The 22966-nt window shown below is 37.1% G+C and overlaps 1 protein-coding gene across 3 annotated transcripts in view; it reads right to left on the reverse strand.

The window, feature by feature from the left end:
* Positions 1-22966, reverse strand: part of LOC131038356 (uncharacterized) — a 95483-nt gene that overhangs the window by 21161 nt on the left and 51356 nt on the right. For 2 of the 3 annotated variants that reach the window (XM_059213398.1, XM_057970755.2), the window contains exons 3-4: positions 20563-20884; positions 18298-18372 (exon numbers count right to left, since the gene is read on the reverse strand). In XM_059213398.1, the coding sequence (XP_059069381.1) occupies positions 18298-18372; positions 20563-20884 (397 nt within the window). The remainder of the gene's footprint in view (positions 1-18297; positions 18373-20562; positions 20885-22966) is intronic. The other variant, XM_057970757.2, reaches the window with a different exon arrangement.

A 22966-nucleotide genomic window follows, 5' to 3' on the forward strand; every position in this document is an offset into this window, starting at 1 on the left:
GAAAAGTGAGACAATTTGGCTAAGAGGGCAAAAAGTGCTCCTGTCCCTCACTGAAGGACCGGAGCACTGAATTTCAAATTTGCGCTACCTTTGCAAGATTAAAGTGATTTTATGATTTGAAGAGGTTAAGGGAGGCATGTTTTGTCCATTGAATATAATTTAAGCGGTTCACAAAGGAGTAAATCAACCCAAATGACAAAAAGTGCTCCCGTCCCTCACTGAAGGACCATGCCACTTTTTCAACTTTCTCTTCTTTGTTTGATATTTTATAGCAAAACTTGACTTAGATGGGAAGGACGAATGATGTTTTATGCCTTGGACGCGATTGAAGGTTTAAAAGAATAAAGAAATGCACCAAGATGCAAAAAGTGCTCCCGTCCCTCACTGAAGGACCATGCCACTTTTTCAAGTTTCTCTTCTTTGTTTGATATTTTATGGCAAAACTTGACTTAGATGGGAAGGACGAATGATGTTTTATGCCTTGGACGCAATTGAGAGGTTTAAAGAACAAAAAAGTATGCCAAGATGTAAAAAGTGCTCCTGTCCCTCTCCAAGGGACCAGAGCGATTTTCCAAAAAGTGTGAATTTCCTGCAAGGCCAAGGCAAGTTTGTGATTGAAATGAATGAAAGAGGACATGATTAGTCCATTGAAGATAATTTGGGAAGCTAGCAAAGGACGGATAAGCTTGAAATTGAAAAAGTGCTCCTGTCCCTTACTGAAGGACCAGAGCACTTAACATGTTATCTAGCCCTTCTCACCAATTTTGGACAAATTGAGGCCAAGGCGCAAGTTTGAAAAAGTGTTTAAAATGCCTTGAAGTGGAATTGAGATGCGAGAGTTACAAATTTTGATGACAACTGGCAAAAGTGCTCCCATCCCTCACCAAGGGACCAGGGCACAATTTCCAAATATGACCATTTACCTTGCATTCTGAAAGGATATTTTTATTACCAAGGCTCAAGATGGAGTGAAATGTGATATTCTACGCCTTGAGGGTAAATTGAAGATTAATGTGATCAAGAATTCATGCAATAGACTCAAAAGTGCTCCCATCCCTCACTGAAGGACCAGAGCACTTTTTATGAAAACAACAAATTCCCTCCGAGATTATGCTAAGGCAAGGTTGTGTGAGATGGTAAGGATCCTCTAAAGCATGGTGAATGAAGGTTTGACTTCCAAAAATTGAGAATCCTAGCCTAAAAATGAAAAAAGTGCTCCTGTCCCTCTCCAAGGGACCAGAGCGCTTAACATGTGCATTCTTTATTTTGCAATATCCCAACGTTAACATCCTCCAAATCGCATGAAATGCCAAAATCATCAACTTCGAAATATTTGAAAAAAGAATTAATTAAATTGGCATTTAATAAAAGCGCATGGCATTTAATAAATTAATTTTTAGCCTCAAAAAATCGATTTTTTATTAGAAAGGCATTTAAAATTAATTTTTAATAAATTAAAATTGAAAAAGGAGCACTTGAGGTATTATTTTTATCTATTTTATGGGGTCGGCCTCTTGTTTTTGCAAATTTATTTATTTTTTGGCCTATTTTGCCAAGTTGGCCTATGGGGAGATGAAATGGTGAACGCCCTATATAATAGAGGTGTTTTGAGCAATTGTAATCATCATTCATTCATTACTTCAAGTGCGATTTGAGGAGCAAAGAAAGAGGTGCGAAATCTGGTTTAGGTGGAGCGAATTATATTAAGTGTTGAAGACTAAAGGTGGTGGAATTGATGCTTGAGAAGACTAAAGGAGGCACATTTTGCTAAAAGGAGGATTTCGATCTACATTTTGCCTAGCCAAAATTCACCTTATTGTTGCATCATTTTTTTTTAGAATTAATTCTCAAGTGGAGGTATGGCGAGATCATCCTAGTCTCAATGTTGAAATTGTGAATTTTGAACTTCAAGTTTTTGAAAATTGCATAGTTAATTAGGAAATGATAACTCAAAGATTTATCATGAAGTTTCCTAATTAAAATCTTAAATCTTACTTTCTACTCTATATTTCCACGTTGCGAAATATGTTACTCATTATGAAATGTTGTGTAGGTGTCAAGATGACGACCCCAAAGGCAGGAGCATCCACTAGTTGTCCAGCCCTCATGAAGGAAGATCAGAGGAATGAAGAATTGGAGACCAAGATCGTGTCAAAGTGGAGCAACATTGGAGATACCAAATTAGGAAACTTCAGTGTGAAGAAGTTTCGAGAGGTCCCTTACATTGGAAAGCCATCATCTGTCGCAAAGAGAATAATTGAAAGTGGTATCATCAAGGCGGCCGGTTTTCCTCCAGCAATCCAGTGCCATGAGCTGATGATCGAATGTGCTCGCCATTATGACCCACAATCAAGATCGATCATGTCCAAGGAAGGGAACACCTTGGCATACCTTTCAGAGGAGGCTATAAGTGAAGCTCTCCATCTTCCAGAGCATAAAGATATGATTTACAAAAGCCTAGAAGGAGCCAGGTCGATGTATGAAGATGATCCAGACTCTTGCTTGAGCATCATCAATAAGAGTTGGTTACTCAAAAGTCATCCTCGCCTGAGCAAGATTCCCAATACACCACATAGGATCGACTTCCAGGAGGAGTACAGAGATTTGATAACTTTGCTCAATCAAGTTACAAGGGCTCCTCAGGCCTTCTATTTTGAGAAGTGGATGTTCTACTTCATCCAAGTGATAGTTCAAGGAAAAGGAACAATTCATTGGGCTAGAATTATTAACCATTGCTTGGACGTGCAGTTAAGAAGACTAAAGCCTACCAAGTCATTTCACATGAGCTCATACATCATATATGCCCTGATCAGCAGTTTCGAATATGCAGGACTACCTCACAGAGGAGTGATCGGAAGAGGACCCAAAGAAGTTAGAGTTTGTGATTCTTATGTTCATTTGCATCATCCACCGGGAAGTGACTACAAGTTAGTCAATGAAACCTTCATGATGAACATCACTAGGATATTGCAAGGCGGGATTTACAACCGACTATCTCAAGATGCACAAGAACTTATAAAGAGGTACGGTGCTTGGTTCATCCAGTTTCAAAAGTTTACTTATATCAGAGTTCATGGGTGTCCTTCACCTCCCTACATGTTGCCGAGGTATCCAACAGACAAGATAGTGCTACTTGAGGTGGCTAGGCAATTGGCAGACTATGCGAAGGCATTCAGACACAGGCATAGAAATGGAGCTCCCGTGCCCATCATATTGGGGAATTCAATTGAGGTATGTCCTAATGCTCTAGCCTTGGATGATGCAAAGAAGGAGTTGGCCTCATATTCATTCACGTTCTTTGCCTCGAGAGAGAATTTTGACCCTTATGGGTATATAGAGGAGACATATGGTAGGAAGTACAAGCACGAATTTCAGGTAGAAGACTTTTGGATGAATCTCTCAAGTGATTTAGAAGTGAAAAGAAAGATGCATTCCAGATTACCTTTAGATTTCATCAAGAAATGCAAAGTTTACAGAGTGGCCGATCAAGCTCAGGACAGTGGCAGACATCTCCAGTCATCCTATGACAAAGAGGACAAAGCAGTAAAGATAGATTGGAACGAGCCTGAGATTACAGACTTGAGAGCTTTGATGGCTCCTATTTTGTCATGTACTCGCAGATGGGTGGATGTACAACATCAAAAGTTAAGAGAACAGAACGTACCAATGACTTATATTTTGGAGGAAAAACCAGAAGGAGGAGGAGCAAGCGCAAGTGAAGACAATTCTCATCCTAGAGGCGCGAAGAGGAAAGAAAGACCTGAGAAAAGGGAACCCTCCAAGAAGAAGCAAGAGGCTAATCGAGATCGCTCATCAGGTACATCATCTCAACATGAGAAAAGGACAAGTCAAGTTGAAGGACAAGAGATGACGATGCCTGAGGTAGATGAATCTATGGAGTCAATAGTATAGAATGATAGACCTGAAAAAAGGAAGGCACCTCAACATTCGTCAAGTCGATCTCCCCAAGTCAATGAGCTACATGAAGACAAGAATGATGATGAAGTGACATCTCCTCTCCGAGAAGAAGAACCATTGCCTAAAGAAATACAAGTTCGAGAGACGAAATCCGCCATTCCAGATTGGTTGAAGGAGAGACTGACAAGGGTGATTGTGATCGAGGATGAAGATAACGTAATTGACTTAGAGAGCCTTGTAGGAAATTCTCAGAAAGTAACGGAGAAGAAGAAGGCCACCAAGATGTCCAAGATGATCAAAGATGAGACAGGGTCCAGGAAGTTGCAGATAGCTACACCAACAGTGGACAAGTATGAAGGTGAAATCCTTGCAGAGGAGTATGATGTAGAAACATTTGAACTTGGTCCACTCACTGTTGAGCAGGCACTAGATGAGGCAACTGATTCATTTGAGGCACTTAAAGACAAGCTTAAGGAAGAAATGGAAAAGAATAGAAAGCTTGAGAGAGAGGTCGGTGCATGGAGAGGCTACTTTAGCCATCTCAATCAGCCCTTGGGACATCAGGATCCAGCAGTGTCTCCTATGCAAGCACTTCCCCTTGAATCAGTTGGCGAGGCAGAGAGGGTCAAGAGCTTGGTTCAACTTATGAGCTCTTGGATTGACAAATCCCACACAGTAGCCGTTGAATTTGCAACAAGAATGATGCAGACAATCCACCGAGCTATCCAGGTCCTTGAGATCGTCCACAACCTAATGATAACGGTAGCCGCTTTCGCTCACACTAGAGATGTTATCATTCCTGTTCTACAAGTAATCAGGCAAACACCAAGGAAGATCATAGCACAAGAAAAGATAATGGATGGAGGAGCTCATAATTTACTCCAGTCGTCAACTCTACTTCAAATGAAGGAGGTTCTTTTTGAGGACATCAGCACCAAATGCAATCAAGTTGAGGGCGTCATCCATCCAATTCAGGACAAGGTGTTTGAGGTGTTATGTACCATTCTTGGTAGGAGGATCGAAGTTGAGACAGATGTGGACCTTCAAGAGTTGGAAGAAAGAGTCAAGGTCATCTTTTGCAAGGATGAGAATATCATCACAGATGGACAACGGGATCAAATGTTCGCTACTATGCTCCTAATTGAGAAAATCAAAGAACTCGAACCTGGATGGGATGCGACTCTTCTCAAGGCCTTTGATCAGGTTATCCACTTGGAGGAACGGATGAGGAATCTTCCCGAGATTCCTATTGCTCAGATTGAAGGAATTTTGTCCAGATTCATTGCATATGCTAAGAAAGAGCATTGGAAAGGAAATAAGGTTCTAGAAGAGAGGTTGTTGTAGATGATGTGGCGCCTTAATTATCATTGGTCTATGTTTCCTAGATTTTTGTGCCAATTAAAAATTTGGCTATGCATTTAATAATGTTCAACTAAAAAGGGAACTTTTTGTAACAAACCCTAATTAGGGTTTAGGTGTCAGAATCTCAGCCATTGATCTTCTTTTGATCTGGGCCGTTCATTGTAATTGAGGATGCTATATATACTCTCACTCACTTTCATTTTGTCATTAGATACTAGATGAGAGATCAGAAATCAGATTTTAGATATTAGAGAGAAGAAAGTTATTTTGTAGCAAGATTGAGCATTGAAGAAGGAATTTCAAGCAATTGTTGTTTATTTTGGCTTTGAGATCAATAAAATATTGAAGTTATGGTGTTTTATTGCAATTCTTGTGGCTATCTTTATGGTTGTTTACTTTCTTGAATCATTCTCAGTCAAAGTAGTATTTTAGTTCGAAGGACTAAGTGTTGAGCTTGATCTTTGGTGAGATTCACGTTCCAAACCACTAGCTTCTTACTGATTGTAAGGACGCCTTGTGTGGTCAACTGGAGATATTTGGATTGCCTGAACCTTCAATCATTCTTGGACTATTGATATGTACCTTTATGGTAGTATTTCTAATTCTTGATGATTTGAAAATCACTAATCACCTTAGAAGATCGCATCAATTCCAGTAAAGTTGTAATTCCTTGGCAATACTGAAATTGGTAGAATCTTACCGAGTCTATCCTACATTGAGTCATTCTTAGGATTAGATTAGAATTCATCTCTTGCAAACCCTACCTTTTGATCTTTTTTGAATTTGTTAGTTTAGGAAATTTGTTCCTGCAATTCGGAAACGTAAGGCCCCTTGATGAAACAGCATTCACAACGACCACTGGTGCTTGTCCACACGTAGAGATCCTACATCGAAGAACCTTGAAGTCACCCTGATTGATCCTTTTCGCGATATCTTCAGCATTCAGAGGCTTTACTCAAGAGAGGATAAGGTACCCTTAGGTATTTTATTTTGTGTTTGATAGTGTACAAAATACACGTCAATAGTGGCCTTCTTCTTTTCTATTTCTTCATGAGAATTTCCTATGAGGCTTTCCAAGTCAAATACTTGTTCTTCCTCTTCGACCACAACTACCCTTGTCAACCTCTCTTTTAGCCAATCTGGAATATGGTAGATTTCCTTTCCCTCACTTGTATTTCTTTAAGCAAAGGTCTATCTTCCCTGAAAGGAGATGTTGCTTCATCATCATTCTTTTCTTCTTGTTGTTCGTTAGCACCACCCTGAAGAGATTGACTAGATGAATGCTAAGATGCCTGTCCTTTACCTTGATTATCATTTTGTACCATGGATTCCATAGACTCATCAATTTCATACACTATCTACCTTTGATCTTCTCTTCGACCTGCTTCCTTTTCATGCCTAGAAGATGTACTTGGTGGACGATCAGGATTCACCTTTTGTTTCTTCTTGGAAGGCTCTCTCTTCTCAGGTCCTTCTTTTCTCTTTGAACCCTTGGAATGAGAAGTATTCTCACTCACACTTGCCTCACCTTCTTCTGTTCTTGTCTCTAGGGTGAATGTCATGGATACATTCTACTCCTTCAACTTTTGATGTTGTACATCCACCCATCTGCGAGTACAAGTTAAAACAGGATCCATCAAAGCTCTTAGGTCCGAAACCTTTGGCTCATTCCAATCTAACTTTACTTCTTTATCTTCTTTCTCATAGGATGATTGGAGGTATCTACCACTGTCCTGGGCTTGATCGACTACTCTGTAGATTTTGCATTTCCTGATGAGATCCAAGGGCAACCTAGAATGCATCTTTCTTTTGACCTCTACATCATCTTGGACATTTATCCAAAAGTCCTCCACCTGAAACTCATGCTTGTACTTCTTCCCGACTGTTTCTTCTATATGACCATGAGGATCGAAATTCTCCCTTGAGGCAAAGGATGTGAATGAATATAGAGATAATTCTTTCTCTGCATCCTCCGTGGCTTGAGTATTAGGACACACTTCAATTGAATTTCCTAGCAGGATAGGCACGGGAATTCTATTTCCATGCTTGTGTCTTGATGCTCTAGCATAAGCTGCCAACTGCCTAGTCACTTCAAGTAGTATTATCCTATCTGTAGGATATCTCGGCAACATGTAAGGAGGTGAAGGACATCCATGAACTCTAATGTATGTGAATTTCAGAAACTGAATGAACCATGCACCATGCTTCTTCACGAGCTCTTGTGCTTCTGGAGACAATCGATTGTGAATCCCTCCTTGCAATGTCCTGGTGATATACATCGTGAAGGTATCATTGATTAGCTTGTAATCATTCTTTGGTGGATGATGTAATTGAATATAAGAATCACAAACTCTTATTTCTCCGGGTCCTCTCCCAACAACTCCTCTGTGTTGTAGTCCTGCGTACTCAAAACTTCTGACTAAGGAATATATAACATATGAACTCATGTGAAATGACTTGGTAGGAGTTAGCCTTCTCAACTGCACATCTAGGTTGTTGCTAATGATTCTAGCCCAATTGAGCATTCCCTTTCCTTGGATGATCAGTTGTATGAAGAAGAACATCCACTTGTCGAAGAAGAAGGCTTGAGAGGCACCAATAACTCGATTGAGCATGGCTATCAAGTCCCTGAACTCTTCTTGGAAATCAATCCTGTGCGGTGTATTGGGAATCTTGTTCAGGTGAGGTATGTTCTTGAGTAGCCAATTCTTGTTAATGAAGTTCAAACAGGAATCAAGATCATCCTCATAGATAGACCTAGCTCCCTCCAAACTCTTGTAGATCATGTCTCTATGTTCTGGGAGATGAAAGGCTTCACTTATAGCTTCCTCCGAAAGGAAGGCTAAGATGGTTCCATCCTCGGCTACAATCGTCCTTGAATGTGAATCATAGTGCCAGGCACATTCGATCATCAACTTGTGACACTTGACTACAGGAGGGAAACCCGTGGCCTTGATGATGCCACTCTCAATTATCCTCTTTGCAACAGGTGACGGTTTGCCAATGTAGGGCGCTTCCCGAAACTTCTTCACATTAAAGTTTCCTAGATTGGTGTCTCCGATATTGCTCCACTTGGACACGATCTTGGTCTCCAATTCATCATTCTTCTGATCCTCCTTAATGAGAGCCTGCCGAGTAGTGGATCCACCGGTCTTGGGGGTCGTCATTTGATACCTACACAAAAGGCTTAAAGTTAGGGTTCGAGCATAATACCTTAAGGTATGGGATTTAAGTCTTTTCAAGGAATTAACTAAATATTAATTTGAAAATAATGTGATAAATCCTAGAATTATGAATTTTCAAATTAATATTAATTGAGAATTGAAATCAGATTGTACTTAGACTTTCAAAAGATTGCTATGGAAAATCAAACTGCCTTGAATAAACTTTCAAAAAAAAAATCTGATTATACATATCTCTTCCTTGATTTTTAGCTATCAACCTTTGAAAGATGAATAAAGGAAAATAAGAATTTGCTGAACAAAGATGTTTGATCTGAATTTTAGACTCCTCCTTTGGATGAATTAACCTTCAATCAGCCTTCAAGCCTCCTTCAAAATCTGGAAATTCGCCTTCAATCAGCTTCTCAATCAGAAATTTGCCTTCAACTAGTCTTCAAATATCTTCCAAAATCTGGAAATTATCTTTCAACCTGCTCAATTTCGCCCTCATAATCAGAAATTCGCTTTCAATTAACCTTCAAGATCTGCAAATTTGCCTTCAACTAGCAAGAAATTCGCCTTATAGGTCTGCTCTTCAAGTTCGCATGAGAGAAAGTGAATGAATGATTTAAAATTTCAAAAGAACACCTTCCCTTTATAGGGCGCTCACCCTATTTTTCCTCTAGGCCGACTTTGTAAAGGCTTAAATAAAATAAAATAAAACTCCTCTATAAGCATGGCCGACTTGCTTGCAAAGGCAAAATAATGAATTTTGAGCGCTCAAGTGTGAATTTTTTAATTTTTTAAATTAATTTCAAAGCTAAGGTGGATTTTCATTTATTTCAAGGCTTAGAAAAATTAATTGATCAATTTATGAGTGCCTCAATTTATGTGAATTTGTCTTAGTCTCCCAAATGTGTTTAATTGGCAAATTTAATGAAAAGATATGGGCTAGCTTAGCGAATGCTAAACCTTGATAAAGATTTGATGGATTTTCATTCTCCTTAGGCACTAGAATGTTCATAGTTTAGGTCTCTCCAAGGAGGCTTGTTTTAACTTTTTATCTAGGTTTTGTTCACTTCATTAATCAAAATCTTTACAACCTAGATTTGCCATCACTTCATGCTCTTATCATCATAATTTTGCAATTTGCTTTTGACTTAGTCTAAACAAGGTGAATAATAGGTATCCTCAAGGATTTCGCCCTGGACCCTTTGGAAGGGTCAGGAGCGATTTTCTTGATTAGGCCTTAAATACCCCATTTTTTGTCTCCAAAATCCTCCGGAAGGTGAACATATGCTTGTTTTGGCTTAACAAAACCTAGGATTTCAACTTTTTAGCCTTTCACATGGTTAAATTAGGTAAGAATTGGAATTTCACTCTGGACCCTTTGGAAGGGTTAGGAGCGAATTTCTTGTTTGTAGCTCACTTCTCTATCATTTCAACTTCAAATCACTTCACAAGGACAGGAAACATCTTTTCTTTCATCCAATCCAATTTTGACTTGATTTTGCAAGGAGAAAAAGGTGATTGAAGGATTTTCGCCTTGGACCCTTTGGAAGGGTCAGGAGCGAAAATCTTGCTCTAGCCCAAAATCATCATTTCTGGAGACAACAATCAACTCAAGGGCATCTTTCACCTTCGACTAGGCATGGTTTAGCACAAATTTGAAAGGAATGTGTAGATTTTAGGATTTTCGCTCTGGACCCTTTGGAAGGGTCAGGAGCGAAAATCTTGTTTTAGGGTTGTTTCCTCATCCTTTCAACCTCAAATCACCTCCAAGACTTAAAACACCTTGCCTCACTCCTCTCTAGGCCATAAAAATCAAAATTTTAACTTGTCTTGCAAAGAAAGCAGGTGGACTTGGGATTTTCGCTCTGGACCCTTTGGAAGGGTCGGGAGCGAAAATCTTGACTTGAGCTTACTCCTTCATCATTTGTCCTCAATCAACTTCAACAGGGCAAGAACACCTCTCCTCACATTCATCCAAACCATAAAGAGTCAAAGTTGACTTGATTTTGTAAGGAAAACAAGGTGATTTTAAGATTTTCGCTCTGGACCCTTTGGAAGGGTCAGGAGCGAAAATCTTGTTTTGGTTCAATTCCTTTAGTTTCAACGATTTCTAGCAACTTGAAATCACTCCTAGGGACATCTCCTTCTTGATTTTACCTTAGCCCACACTTGATCTAGCACAAAGTTGATAGCAAAGAGAGGTTTTGAGAAAATTCGCTCTGAACCCTTTGGAAGGGTCAGGAGCGAAAATCTCATCTTTGACCAAAAATCATCATTCTCTCAACTTGAAACTCCATTGCAAGGTAAAATCTTATCTCTCTTCGCCCTAGGAACAAGGTTTTAAGCTTGAGAAAGGTCAAAAGGTAGGCTTGTAAGGAATTTCGCTCTGGACCCTTTGGAAGGGTCAGGAGCGAAATTTCCTTTCTCAGCTAAAATCCTTCATTTTCATAGCTACTAAACACTCTCAAAGGCAAGGTCATGTTCATTCTCCTTCTCATCATGCCTTGGACATCAAATTTTCGCCAAATAAAGGAGGAAATGCATCCTAGGGAGATTTTCGCTCTAGACCCTTTGGAAGGGTCAAGAGCGAAAATCAAGATTTGGGCTAAATTCTTCATATTTCAATGCTTCCAAATATTTCCAAAGGCTACAAGATGTCCATCCTTCCTTTCAAGATACCTTGCAAATCAAAATTTAGTCAAACTAGGGAGGAAATGAGCTTTAAGAGGATTTTCGCTCTAGACCCTTTGGAAGGGTCAGGAGCGAAAATTTCTTTCTAGGCTTGATCACTCACTTTTCCAAATTCAAACCACATCACAAAGCAAACTCAGATCATTTTCCACTTAAGGACAAGGTTTCAAGCTCAAACAAGGTGGCAAATGAAGTTTATGATGAATTTCGCTTTGGACCCTTTGGAAGGGTCAAGAGCGAAATTCTCCTTTAGGCCAAAATGTTGCTCTTCAAAATCAACCAATTCCATCTCAAGGCAAGAACATACCCACTCATTCTCAAACATGCCTTAGAAACCAACACTTAGCCAAAATTGGGAAGGAAATGTGGGTTACAAAGATTTTCGCCCTGGACCCTTTGGAAGGGTCAGGAGCAAAAATCAAGATTTGAGCTTGACTCTTGACCTTTTCAACTCCAATTCTCTTTGAGAGGCAAACATAGATCCTTTTTCACGCATCTCCATCAAGATCCTGACTTTAGCCAAGGGAAAAATGAGAGTTTTCAAGAATTTCGCTCTGGACCCTTTGGAAGGGTCAGGAGCGAAATTCATCTTCTTGACTAAAATCCTTCATCTTTCAATCTTGACAAGGCTAGAACATTCAAAAATACCTTCAACCATGCCTTAGGAACTAGAAATTTGGCCTTGATAAGTGAGAATTTGAGGTCTTCAAGGATTTTCGCTCTGGACCCTTTGGAAGGGTCAGGAGCGAAATCCCTATTCTAGGCTAGTTTCTCACCTTGGTTCATCTCATTTTCTTCCAAATTTGATCAAATCATCTTCCTCCCTTCATAATCAAGACAATTCCTCATCCAACTTGGTCTAAGCAAGGTCCAACTAGGTTTTCAAGGCCAAAGGAAGGCAAGAAAGGAAGATTTCGCGTTGGCCCCTTTGGAAGGGTCAGGAGCGAAAATCTCCTCCCAGGCTGGCTTTCATCACTTCAAAGTCTAAAATTCCTCTTCAAGGCAAAGAATGTATCAACTTTCCCAATCACGCCTCAAAAGTCAACAACCTTGATCATATCCTTTCAAAACTCCTTCAATCATCGTCAAGTGCATCCGTTCACCAGTTTCTGAAATCACTGTTTCCATCTCTCTTTGACCACCGACTCTGCCCAATAGACTCTGACTGGGAGGAAAACAAGATTCTGACAAGAAAACCACCAATCCAGACCTACCCTATCTTGAGACCTATCATCCTATCCCTCTTCATTCTCCTAAAAGGAGAAGATCCACTAAGGCAAACCTAGGGCTCCAGGCAGACAACTAAGGACTTTCCAAACACCAGGTTGGATTCAACTTGAAAGAGACCCTAAGACGAGCTCTCAGAGAGAAACCCTAATCTACCCAGCCCATGCGACCACTCACTTCACTCCAACACCAAGCAAGCAGAGAGAAAACTCAACCTAGGAAAAGCAAAACCCGAGGAAAAAGAGGGGGTCCTCATTCTAATGGGACGATGTGTGAAATGGTCACAACACATGGGCGGCGGTTATTAAGAAAAAAACTCCCAAGAACGTATATGGGGAGTGAATGTTGATGATCTTTATTAAGGTCCTTAACGTGGGAGAAACTCTTCTTCCCATGCTAGTGATCATATTCTTGGAGAACTCTATTGTTACTCTTTGGGGGTCGAGAAGTTCTCAGACCGTAAATACTTGCATGAATCAAGTTAGAAAGAGGGACTGGACTAAAGCAGTCATAGTTGCCAAATGATAATCAGTTGGGCCATTACAGTCATGTAACTATCTTCAATTCTGAGAAATCATCATGTGGATGAAAGTATTGTTTTAAATGATAGGGAATCATTATTTCTCAATGAAAAAATCATTGTTGTTTGTTAGCCAATGCATGGGCATATAGAATTGTGAAACGTATCTGCAGTATATTCATTGAGGACTGGGAACATAGTACAACCTGTCTCTTCTGGTTATAGAAATATTATAAATAGACTCTGCGTTGCATTGTTATAATTCATGTTATATCAGAGTACCCAGCTAGATCTTAATGGTTGCATTGATTGAGTAAAGAATGACATGGAGAGGATTGGTCTTGTATGAACAGAGATCCGATCACTTACTGTTGTGCATATTTGTAGAGAGCAGTCTCTCTGTACCTTGTCATGTATAGGTCGAGATTAGACTCAGAACCCAAAGTTAGATGAAATTATTCAAATCTGGAACATTCTGCACCGGTGAAATAATATTATGTGTTCAATATGTGATAAGCAATTTGTGTGCATCATTGTTGAGCTGTATATGGCCTCCCTGTTTGAGCCTTTAGCAAGGATGTATAAGTCTTTTCTACAACAATTAACATATCTTCAGTAATGTACAATGATCAGACTGGCAAGGTCATTTATGTCATAGTAATAAGAAGAGGATTTAAATCAGAAATAAATAAAACAAAATTTAAAAGGAACTGTCATAATGATTATTATTATTCACTGTCAGATAGAGTAACTCTTGTAATGTCAGTTAAAGTAAAGTCCTATTCAGTAGAGTGGGAAGCTGGTTGGTAACTAATTTAAGTATTATTGATAACAAACTAAATAGTGATCATCCAAATGGTTGTTATGGTCCATTAGTGTCAATAGACGTTAAGCAATTGGCCTGTCTTGTTGGTTAGTTAAGCAGTGAGTCAGTTGGGCTTCGATGTTTGTACAAGTCGAGTAAGGGTGGTGAGTATTGATAGCAGGATAATCATGCTTACAACTTTTAAAACTTGGCCAAGGTGGCGTATTGCATTGCATGCGGCCGTCAATTCACATGAATCAGATACACCTCCTAGTCAGATAGTCATGCTATTTAGGAGGTACCTATAGTGTGACACCGACTAGTGTTGTGTAGATTCTACACACCGGACTCAAATGGCAACTTGTCCTAATCTTTGGTCTACACCCTTGTGAAGGGTAGGGCCACTTCCAGCAGGAAGGTGTGTGAGGGACCGCCAGGTTTGTGGTTGGAGGTAAAGCCCTTGATGATGTTCTCCCTCTCCACAGCAATGCCAATACTTGTAAGAGTGATTCCAACTGTATAGTATGCTTGTTTCAATTATCTTTGATCCTTTCTATTCCTTGAGTATAAATGCTTGTTACATGTTATTATGTATATTAAATTAAGGAAAGAGATTTATATTTTGCATTTCCTTTTTCAATTGAAGTTGGTTGTTTTCAGTTATGTTGAAGAACACTTGATGGTTATTTTCATTTTCAGCTGAAGCAATTAGTTTTCTTTTCTTTTTTTTGAGGCAGTTAGTTATTCTTTTTTTTTATGCATATCATATTACAGAAAATCCGAGATTAGGTATGTTTAGGGCCCCAACACGTTGAATTTCCTTTTGCGGCCTTCCTTCTAAGTGGACTTTGGCGTCCTCCAAAAGGGGCCCAAGTTTTAATATTTGTGACTGTCAACCTCCGTCATTTGTGATCCGGTCTCTATCTTTGCATTTAATCATTATTTGTCAATGTGTGTTATCCCTATATAAAGAACATCTATCGGTCATAAGGTCTAAGCAACATTGTTAAGCAAGCATTCATACAATATAGAGTTATTAGCTAATTGAGCAACAAACTATAAGCATTCTACATTCAGGAGTGGGTTCATAATTGTCATTTATTGTTGACAAGTTATTGCATTCACACTTACAAGACTTCCAAAAAGAACATCGCATCATCGCCTTTATGTGTAACTCCTTGAGAGGGTTTCATATCTAAGCTAATCTTGTCATTTCTACATTTCATTACTTGTTTAGCCTCTGTCCTTGCAAGGGAGCATATTCTATCCCTCATCATTGTTGTTGTGGAGGTGGGAACACCAACATGGAGTTTGACTTAGGCAAGCCCCTATACAACACAGCCATTTTCCCTAATTTTTTGTGTGCAGGTTCAAATCTAGCTACAAGCCAGGTACAGACAAGCCAAGCAGACAGCAACACTATAATGTCCCCATTTTGCGAGCATCAGAGTTTGTAAGAATTAGCCTATCATTTGACCCTCGTAGGCTAATAATTATTGATAGAGGGCCTCGTGTGGCAGTTACTTCGTGATTGAGACATTACTCTTCAATTGGATTCAGGTTTTGGCCTTTGCACAGGTTTTTTGACTCAGATTGGCACACTTACTATTTGTAGTAAGTTACTATTTTGGGAGAGTCAGGGTTCCTATTAATAGAAAGACACCTGAGCAGAGCTTATTGGCAGTGTCGACCTTGATTGGGCCTTTGCAGCTATTTCTAGACTCAGTTCCACATACTTACTATTTATAGTAAGTCACTATTCAGGGTTTCTATTTTTAGACAGGCATCCAATCACATGGAGAACAGGGAGAGTCGACTCCTGGCTCAGACGGTTTAGCAATCAGACAAGTACACCAAGAGATATTAAAGTTTAAGTGACTTAAGTGATTTATTTAATATTTTAATATTATTATAAAGTTCTAAAGTAACTTTATAATAATAAAGTCACTTTAATATAATAAAGTCACTTTAATATAATAAAGTGCGTTAAGTGAGTAATTTAATGTGGGAATAAATCTTTTATCCCACATTGGCCAGGAAGGTGTTTGAGCTCTCTTAAAGAAAGAATAAAAGGAAAGGCAAGAGTTCATTCTCGGCATGCAGTTGATGAATAGTATTTTGATTGATTTTTATTGTGGAGCCTAGGGCTTTCGCAATTTTCTTCTTTGATCATAGGAAACGAAAACTTCCTATTGATAGCAATTTTGAAGGTGTGAAATAACACCTGAATTATTGTAGTTGTGGGAAAAAATACTTCAGTTCTTTCATTTATGCAAATTGGTGAAGTTTTCTACAAGGGTTTGAAGTTTATTGTTGGAGAACATTTATAATTGGTTGTGAATCATCCTTCTTTGGCACATGGAGTTATATTATTCTTGTTGGGAGAGATTATCAACAAATTATTCAAGGTTTTAAGAGCAGATTGCAAGTTTGTTCTTGCTGCTACAGTGCGCGTGAACAGTACGCATGAACAATGCGCGTGAACAGTGCCGCGCTACAGTATTTTGCTTGATTCCGATTGCAACTTTCATCTCCATCATCAAGCATCACTATTATCAGTTCCTCTTGCAACTATTAGTAGCTAGTATTGAAATATTAGGCATATAATTTTGCTGTTGTAAGTGATAACTTAGAATCAGATTTGGCATTGATGTAGTCTTTTTGTAAGCCAATTAGTCTAGGCAAATCCATAGCAGCATTGTACTTAGGAATGAATTCAATAAAGAAGATATATGTTGCATACCATTTGTTTGACGAAATGTCCTTTCAATAGCATATATGATCAGCATAATAGTTGCATGCCAGTTGTTATTCGAAATGTCAGTTGGCTGTAGGTATGCATTCCATATCTAGTTTTCATGTATATGCATTAAAAATACCAAAAAGAACTGCACTCGCATACTAGTTCATTGTAAGAGGTATTGTCAACATCATTGGTGAACTTCCTAAATTTCTTGGCAACTTTCAAAGTGTATCAAACAATCTGAAATACAAAAATCAGAATAGAGAAAGACAGCATACAAAGTGTTTGACAATATTCCTTGAGCCAAAATCAGTCAGTTTGGGCAAGGGATATTACAGCACACTGCGACAGACTTCAAACTGACAAAAACTCTTGGACTAATTCTCCCAAAACCCATGTCTTATTGTTCTGAGCTGGATTTATGGGAGAATAGCACAAAGCCTCCTAACTGCATTTTTTATCATCTGCCGAAGTCACAAACACCTTCAGATTAGGGAGCCCAGCACCCATGTTTGGCACATTCTGCTCCAAATTTCAGATCCAGGTTCCTTTCTGTATCTCCATTCTAGATCTGCCTTAGTGTTTCCATTATTTGAAGCATCCCTTGCTAAAAATTCCCAAATTTTCTCCATAAGGCAATTATTTCTGATTATTTGAAACCCTCAGTTTGTTGTTTGAGTTTAATAGTTGCAGGAATATGGCATACAAAACTGATGCAGAAGAAACAAATATATCTTACTAAACTAGAAGAATTCAAAGTTCAGTTTGCTCGGATAAGTAACATTCCAGAATAAAGAAGCAATGCAAATCTGACCTTATACATTTGCAAACCTGGAAATGAGAAGTTTAAATTGATAACTGCTGAAACCAACAATCCCTTAGTGTTTTTGTCTGAGGGTTACTGCTCTCAAATAAGCAAAGCATATCTCAAATAAAACCCAAACTGCTCTTTTATAGCCAACTGGAGAAGCATCTAGACACTTTCCAAGCTTCCCACTCTTTTTAATTTGAGGTTAAGCCCATGGGAAAAATAAAGTGACTTTATCAAAACTCTCACTTAAATAACCATTAAAGCCACTTTATGAACTTATTAAATTAATTAAATAATAATAACCTTATAATGAAATTTTGGCAGATAATATTAAATAATTAAATTAATTAAATCCCTTAATCCCAATTATAGCCTATAGGAAGTAAATAGGCTAATAAGTCCTCGAATGGCTACGCGGAAAGGGACATTACATTATTCTTTTTGCATTTGATGTTTTCTGTCAAATTCAATCATTTTGTTATCATTAACCTAGATCACATACACACACTTCAAAATCCCTATTCTTTTGCAACAGAGAAATAGAATCCAAGCACCTAGCTCTCCTTTAAAGACTACAATTAGGTATTCGTAATGAAGAAAAGGCAGTCTAATTTTAACATTTTGTCAATCTTGATACTTTTGGTATCATGATAACTTCCAATGGTATCAAGTTAATTGATGGTTCTAGGACAGAATTTTAAAATAAATTCTTACCTATGTGTGTATGCACTTGCATGAGTATGGGTAAGCATGCATGCACATTTGTCAAAAAAAATTGTGAAAATAAGACTCCATAAAAGTGCACTATCAAACTTTGCATCTATGGTAAGTTCCATATTATTTGTTTAGAGATATCCCAGCAGACAAATCAAGTCGATAACGAACAATATTACAGATTAAAACTTAAGAGTGGAGCCATTTATTAATTTTAAGAATGGAACCACATTAATTTCTAATCTAAAGAAAGATTGAAATACAGGGAATATATCATTGTGAATTTAAATAGCGAGCCTTATTCCAAGAATTAACGTAATAATATTTACTTACATAACACTTAAAATGGGAAGATCCTAAACCAGGTGAAGAATTAGCACCATTACTCCCTGCACTCTGCTTATCAATCTACATAGGACAGTTAATCTGTCAGAACAAGATATACAAAACTTGAAAAGCCTGACTATCTTTTTACTGCTCTTATAATTTTCTCATGTAATAATACTCTATCCAACAACATAAAAAATCAAAAGCTATTTTTTTCTCCTCAGTAGGGAATCCTAATAAAGCTCCAATGGTCAAGTGGACTCACTTCATAATGTCATAAAAGCCTTTTGCTGTTAACTGTTTGTTATATTCATCAAATATTCTTAAAAAGTATAAATCTCTCACCAAAGGATAGCTTTCTATACACGTGAATTCTAATAAAATTCCAATAGACAACTAAGACTTACTTCACAATGATATAAAAATGCTTGTTATATGTTGCTCCATATGAAACTCAATGATTGTACTTGCCCATGATTGATTGTCATTGTGTGTTAAGCATATTCAATTTGTGGTCTCTTTGGTTAATTGCAAGATTATCATGTCATAGTCTTTGTTTGTTGACTAATAACTTTTGCAGGATGACACAGGTTTCCAGCTGATCAATATGAAATAAAGATGAGGTTCAAGGATTGTCAATGGTACCAGCAAACAAGGAAAAGTATGAAAGAAGCTCAGTCATTGTAGGCACATTATTAGCTATCCATTTCCCAGCAAACACACCTAAGAAACGTGCTCAATGGGTCCACATAAAGTGCACTAGCCCATGAGGTTGTCTCTTTGCCTTGCACCAAAGTTCCAAACCCATTAGATGTACACTACCAAAAGCTACAATGGATTGGCAAGACTTGATTATCACAAGCTTGGTCAAAGGGTCGAAAGCAAAACAAGAACAAGTTTGAACAATATATATAATAAATGGGAAGGAATCCCTTGTGGGCTTCTACTAAGGGGGGCATATGATAAATTGGTGTCCCCCTCAGTAAAAACCTGAGAAAATACCTTCACATTATACCTTATAGACCAACAACGCTAAAGCTATCTAGTTCTATGTTATGTGCAATATTTGGCATATTCACTGTTCAATAGTACATCTTATTTATTTACTATTATAATAATGCTATCATTGACATTTCAAACATTACATGAACCAAATGTATGTCAACTTAAAACATCTTGGGTCTTTTTTAAGCCATAAATATGCCCTCTGGTTTACCCCTGCTTCAATTTGCAATTCTGTGAAGAAACAAAAAAGGATAAACAGTTTATTTTCTTGGAATAAATCTAATTCAAGTAACAAATTCACTACCAAGCTAACTACCAACTAATTCTTTCACAACCTCTGGTCCTTACCTAAGCATTACTTTCATGGTTAGACCAAACACACCCCATCAGTAAGGAAGTTGCTGGCATCAAAGCAGGGACCATATAGATGGTAAGTCAAAAAGGTCGTTATAAAAAGATGTTACAAAAATAAGTAGATCTACGGAGGTGAGGATTGGAAAAATCTCAGTCATAACACAACCTGAATGGACGTAGGTTGGTCTCTCAAAGACAAACAATCATTGACATTTGGAGACATAATCCTGAGATCTCCCAAAATGGCCAAGTCCACATTTTGATCGCTGATTTCCACCCCCTTGACCAGACTAAAATATGTCTCCTAATTCAGTCAGAGACTACAAGAACATTAAAATCCTGGTTGTTCAAGGATTACTAAACAATGTTTACATTGTGTTTTACCACAACATATTAGAGGCTTGATATCATGGAGTAAAATCTAAAAGAACAAGAACCTAAAAGATACTTGAAAAATGGCATGGCATTTTTATTGATGCAAGGAAAACAATTTCAAGTTGATCAACAAAGCGCAATGTATGATGCCCAAAATATGAAGGGTCTTTTTGCCGTGTTGAGAAGTTCCTTGCACATATGACAGTTGAGATTTGACACAGTGACCAAGCAAATAGCTATAATTATGTGCATGTAAAAATAAAGCCACAGTTCAAAAACAAATATTTTAAGATGTTTCACATAACAAAATTCCATTTAAAAAACCTTTTAACAAATGTTCAAGTGTTCATTAAAGACAAAATATAGCATTATGACAAAACAGGTCAGCAATTTGCATATTTCTCATTGTCAACTATTCAAGATTTTGGAGATCATTTTATTTTGTTCAAATGAAGACAAACAAAAAGTTAAAATATATCTACTTTGTTAGCAAAATGCATGCTTCTAATGAAAGTTCAGATATACAGCTATACCAACCTCCGGGGAAGGTCCTAGATCTGCTGTGTCCTGGAAAAGAGAGGAGTAATAAGCTGGATCATAGATAGAGCCTCCTAATACTTCATCACTGAGAGATGTCTGCCTAGCAGGAACTGGACTTGATACATGAAGAAAAGCACCCCTGCTTTCAAGATCGGCAGATTGATAAAGTGCAGTATTAACTGATGAAACCCCCAATCTATACATCTGGAACCATACGATTGAGGATATCATTCTAACTGAAAATCCAATAGTTTGCATCCAAAATACAACCTTCACTGACAAGACAGAAAATTTTCCATACTTCAGGGGATCGATCTTCCTGCAAAAAGCCACCACTCAAAATCAGCTATAATTTATTAGAACTAATAGAATTCTGTAATTTAAACTCATATGGACCCTCTTCAACTGCAAAAAAACATAATTAAAGCTTCAACATTGTTGCAAACAAAATTGTCAGAAAAATGAAATAATTCAAGCTTCTCAACATAAAACAAATTTTTCATTTAGCAAATTAATAGCTATCACGTAGGGTTCAGAAATAAAACTCCCAAAACAATAATGTGCAGAAAGATTACATAAAAAACTCACAACACAAAACATACACAGCCCTGTACTTGAGTCATCTATATACTAAGTCACCAGGTTCGGCCGAATTTCATCCTTGAAGTTCGAAATTCGCCTAACATTAAAACATGCAATAAAAATCGTTGAAATTCGTTAAAGTTCGATTGGGCAAAATTCGTTTAAAATTCGCAGGAAACAGGCAGAGGTGTTTTTTTGCTGTCGGCAGATAACCAGTTCGCTATTGTCGTCGGGAGGTACGAGGGCTGCGAGTCAATGGTCGATGCGATGCTTGCCGCCGGTAGGGTTTTTAGACGGCTGCATCAGGAGAAAGAGGATATAGGTAAATGTTAAAATTAAAGAAACTTCATAAAGTTGCCTGATAAATGTGAACCTTTATTAAAAACATTTAATAATATTAAACATCTAATATAAGTTGTTGCTGGATGTAATGGTGTTGCCCGATAAAATGTTAAATAATATTAAAATTTAATATAAATGTTAACTAATAATGTTGTTAATATATTAACGTTTAGCATAAAAGTTATTAGATTTAACATTTAATATATTAAAAATTAAATATTTTAAAATATTTAATTCAAATTTTTAATTATTCATATATTAAATTTGATAAATTTAAATTAAAATATATAATTTCATCTGCGGTGAATTTTTAAACAAAAGAACATCTTTGCAATCACGAAAACATATGTTTCCTATGGTTTATATTTTATAAATGTCATCTTTTTGTAATGATTTCAAATCTATTTATCAATGTTAAACTATTTAGGCAATTTTATAGATATATTACATATATTTATTAAAAAATTTAAAAAATTACATATGGAGAATTTAATTCGAATTTTATACATTTCGAATTTTCTCCTCATCGAACTTCATTCGAATTTCAAAGCTGTCAAACTTCGAATTCGAATTCGAATTCAAACCTGGTGACTTAGTCTATATATGTCAGAAAAAAGAAAAGCTGAAATGAAGGATAACCATTAATATGTATTGTAAAAACCTGCCTACTTTTCCAGGAAAGGAAATGAAAAAAATATGATGGATCTAACCAACCAAGTGAACAATCACAAAGCCAATTATAAGATTTCAAAATTGCATATAGTCATACTACTTACATTTCTAAACTATGCTAAGTGGCAGCGTTAAGAGATGTCTACCTTTAAAATAATAAAATTCATTAAAATAGCACATCTGGATAATAAATAATAAAAAGAGAGCTCAAGGAAAAACTAGATTTCTTGTGAAACAAAAAATTTGTTCATATAATATACCAACGGTGTAATGAAATTGGTCAATAAAAGAGCAAAATGTTTATTGATAAACAGCAGCAATATATACAAGAGGTAATTGGTTAAAAAGAAAAACCAACAGACCACCCAATGCTATTAACAATAATGATAAGCAAAGTTGCTAAGCCATTCAACGAGATTTTCATTATTTTTATTTTAGAAGCAATATGGAGACATAATCGTTACACATTCCACAAATTTATATTTAAATATAATTATTAAGAAATTAAATAAATATTTATTCATATTTTTATTATTAAAGTTTAAACTACAAAAAATATCTAATTTTTTATCAAAAATAAAAAAGACTAAAGTATAATAAAGAAAAATTTATATAGAGTACTAATATATTATTTATTCATTCATTTAATAAATATTAAATTATTAATATTTATTAATTCTCCTTTAGTAGATTATTTATATCCTAATGTTCAACGATAAAATATAGGGCAAACAATGATATAATTTATAAATGTCACCAAGCTACTCAGGAAGAAAATGCAAGCACCCTGCAAGTGCACACTGCC

Source organism: Cryptomeria japonica, chromosome 10 (genome assembly GCF_030272615.1).
Source record: "Cryptomeria japonica chromosome 10, Sugi_1.0, whole genome shotgun sequence".
NCBI classification, from domain to species: Eukaryota; Viridiplantae; Streptophyta; class Pinopsida; order Cupressales; family Cupressaceae; genus Cryptomeria; species Cryptomeria japonica.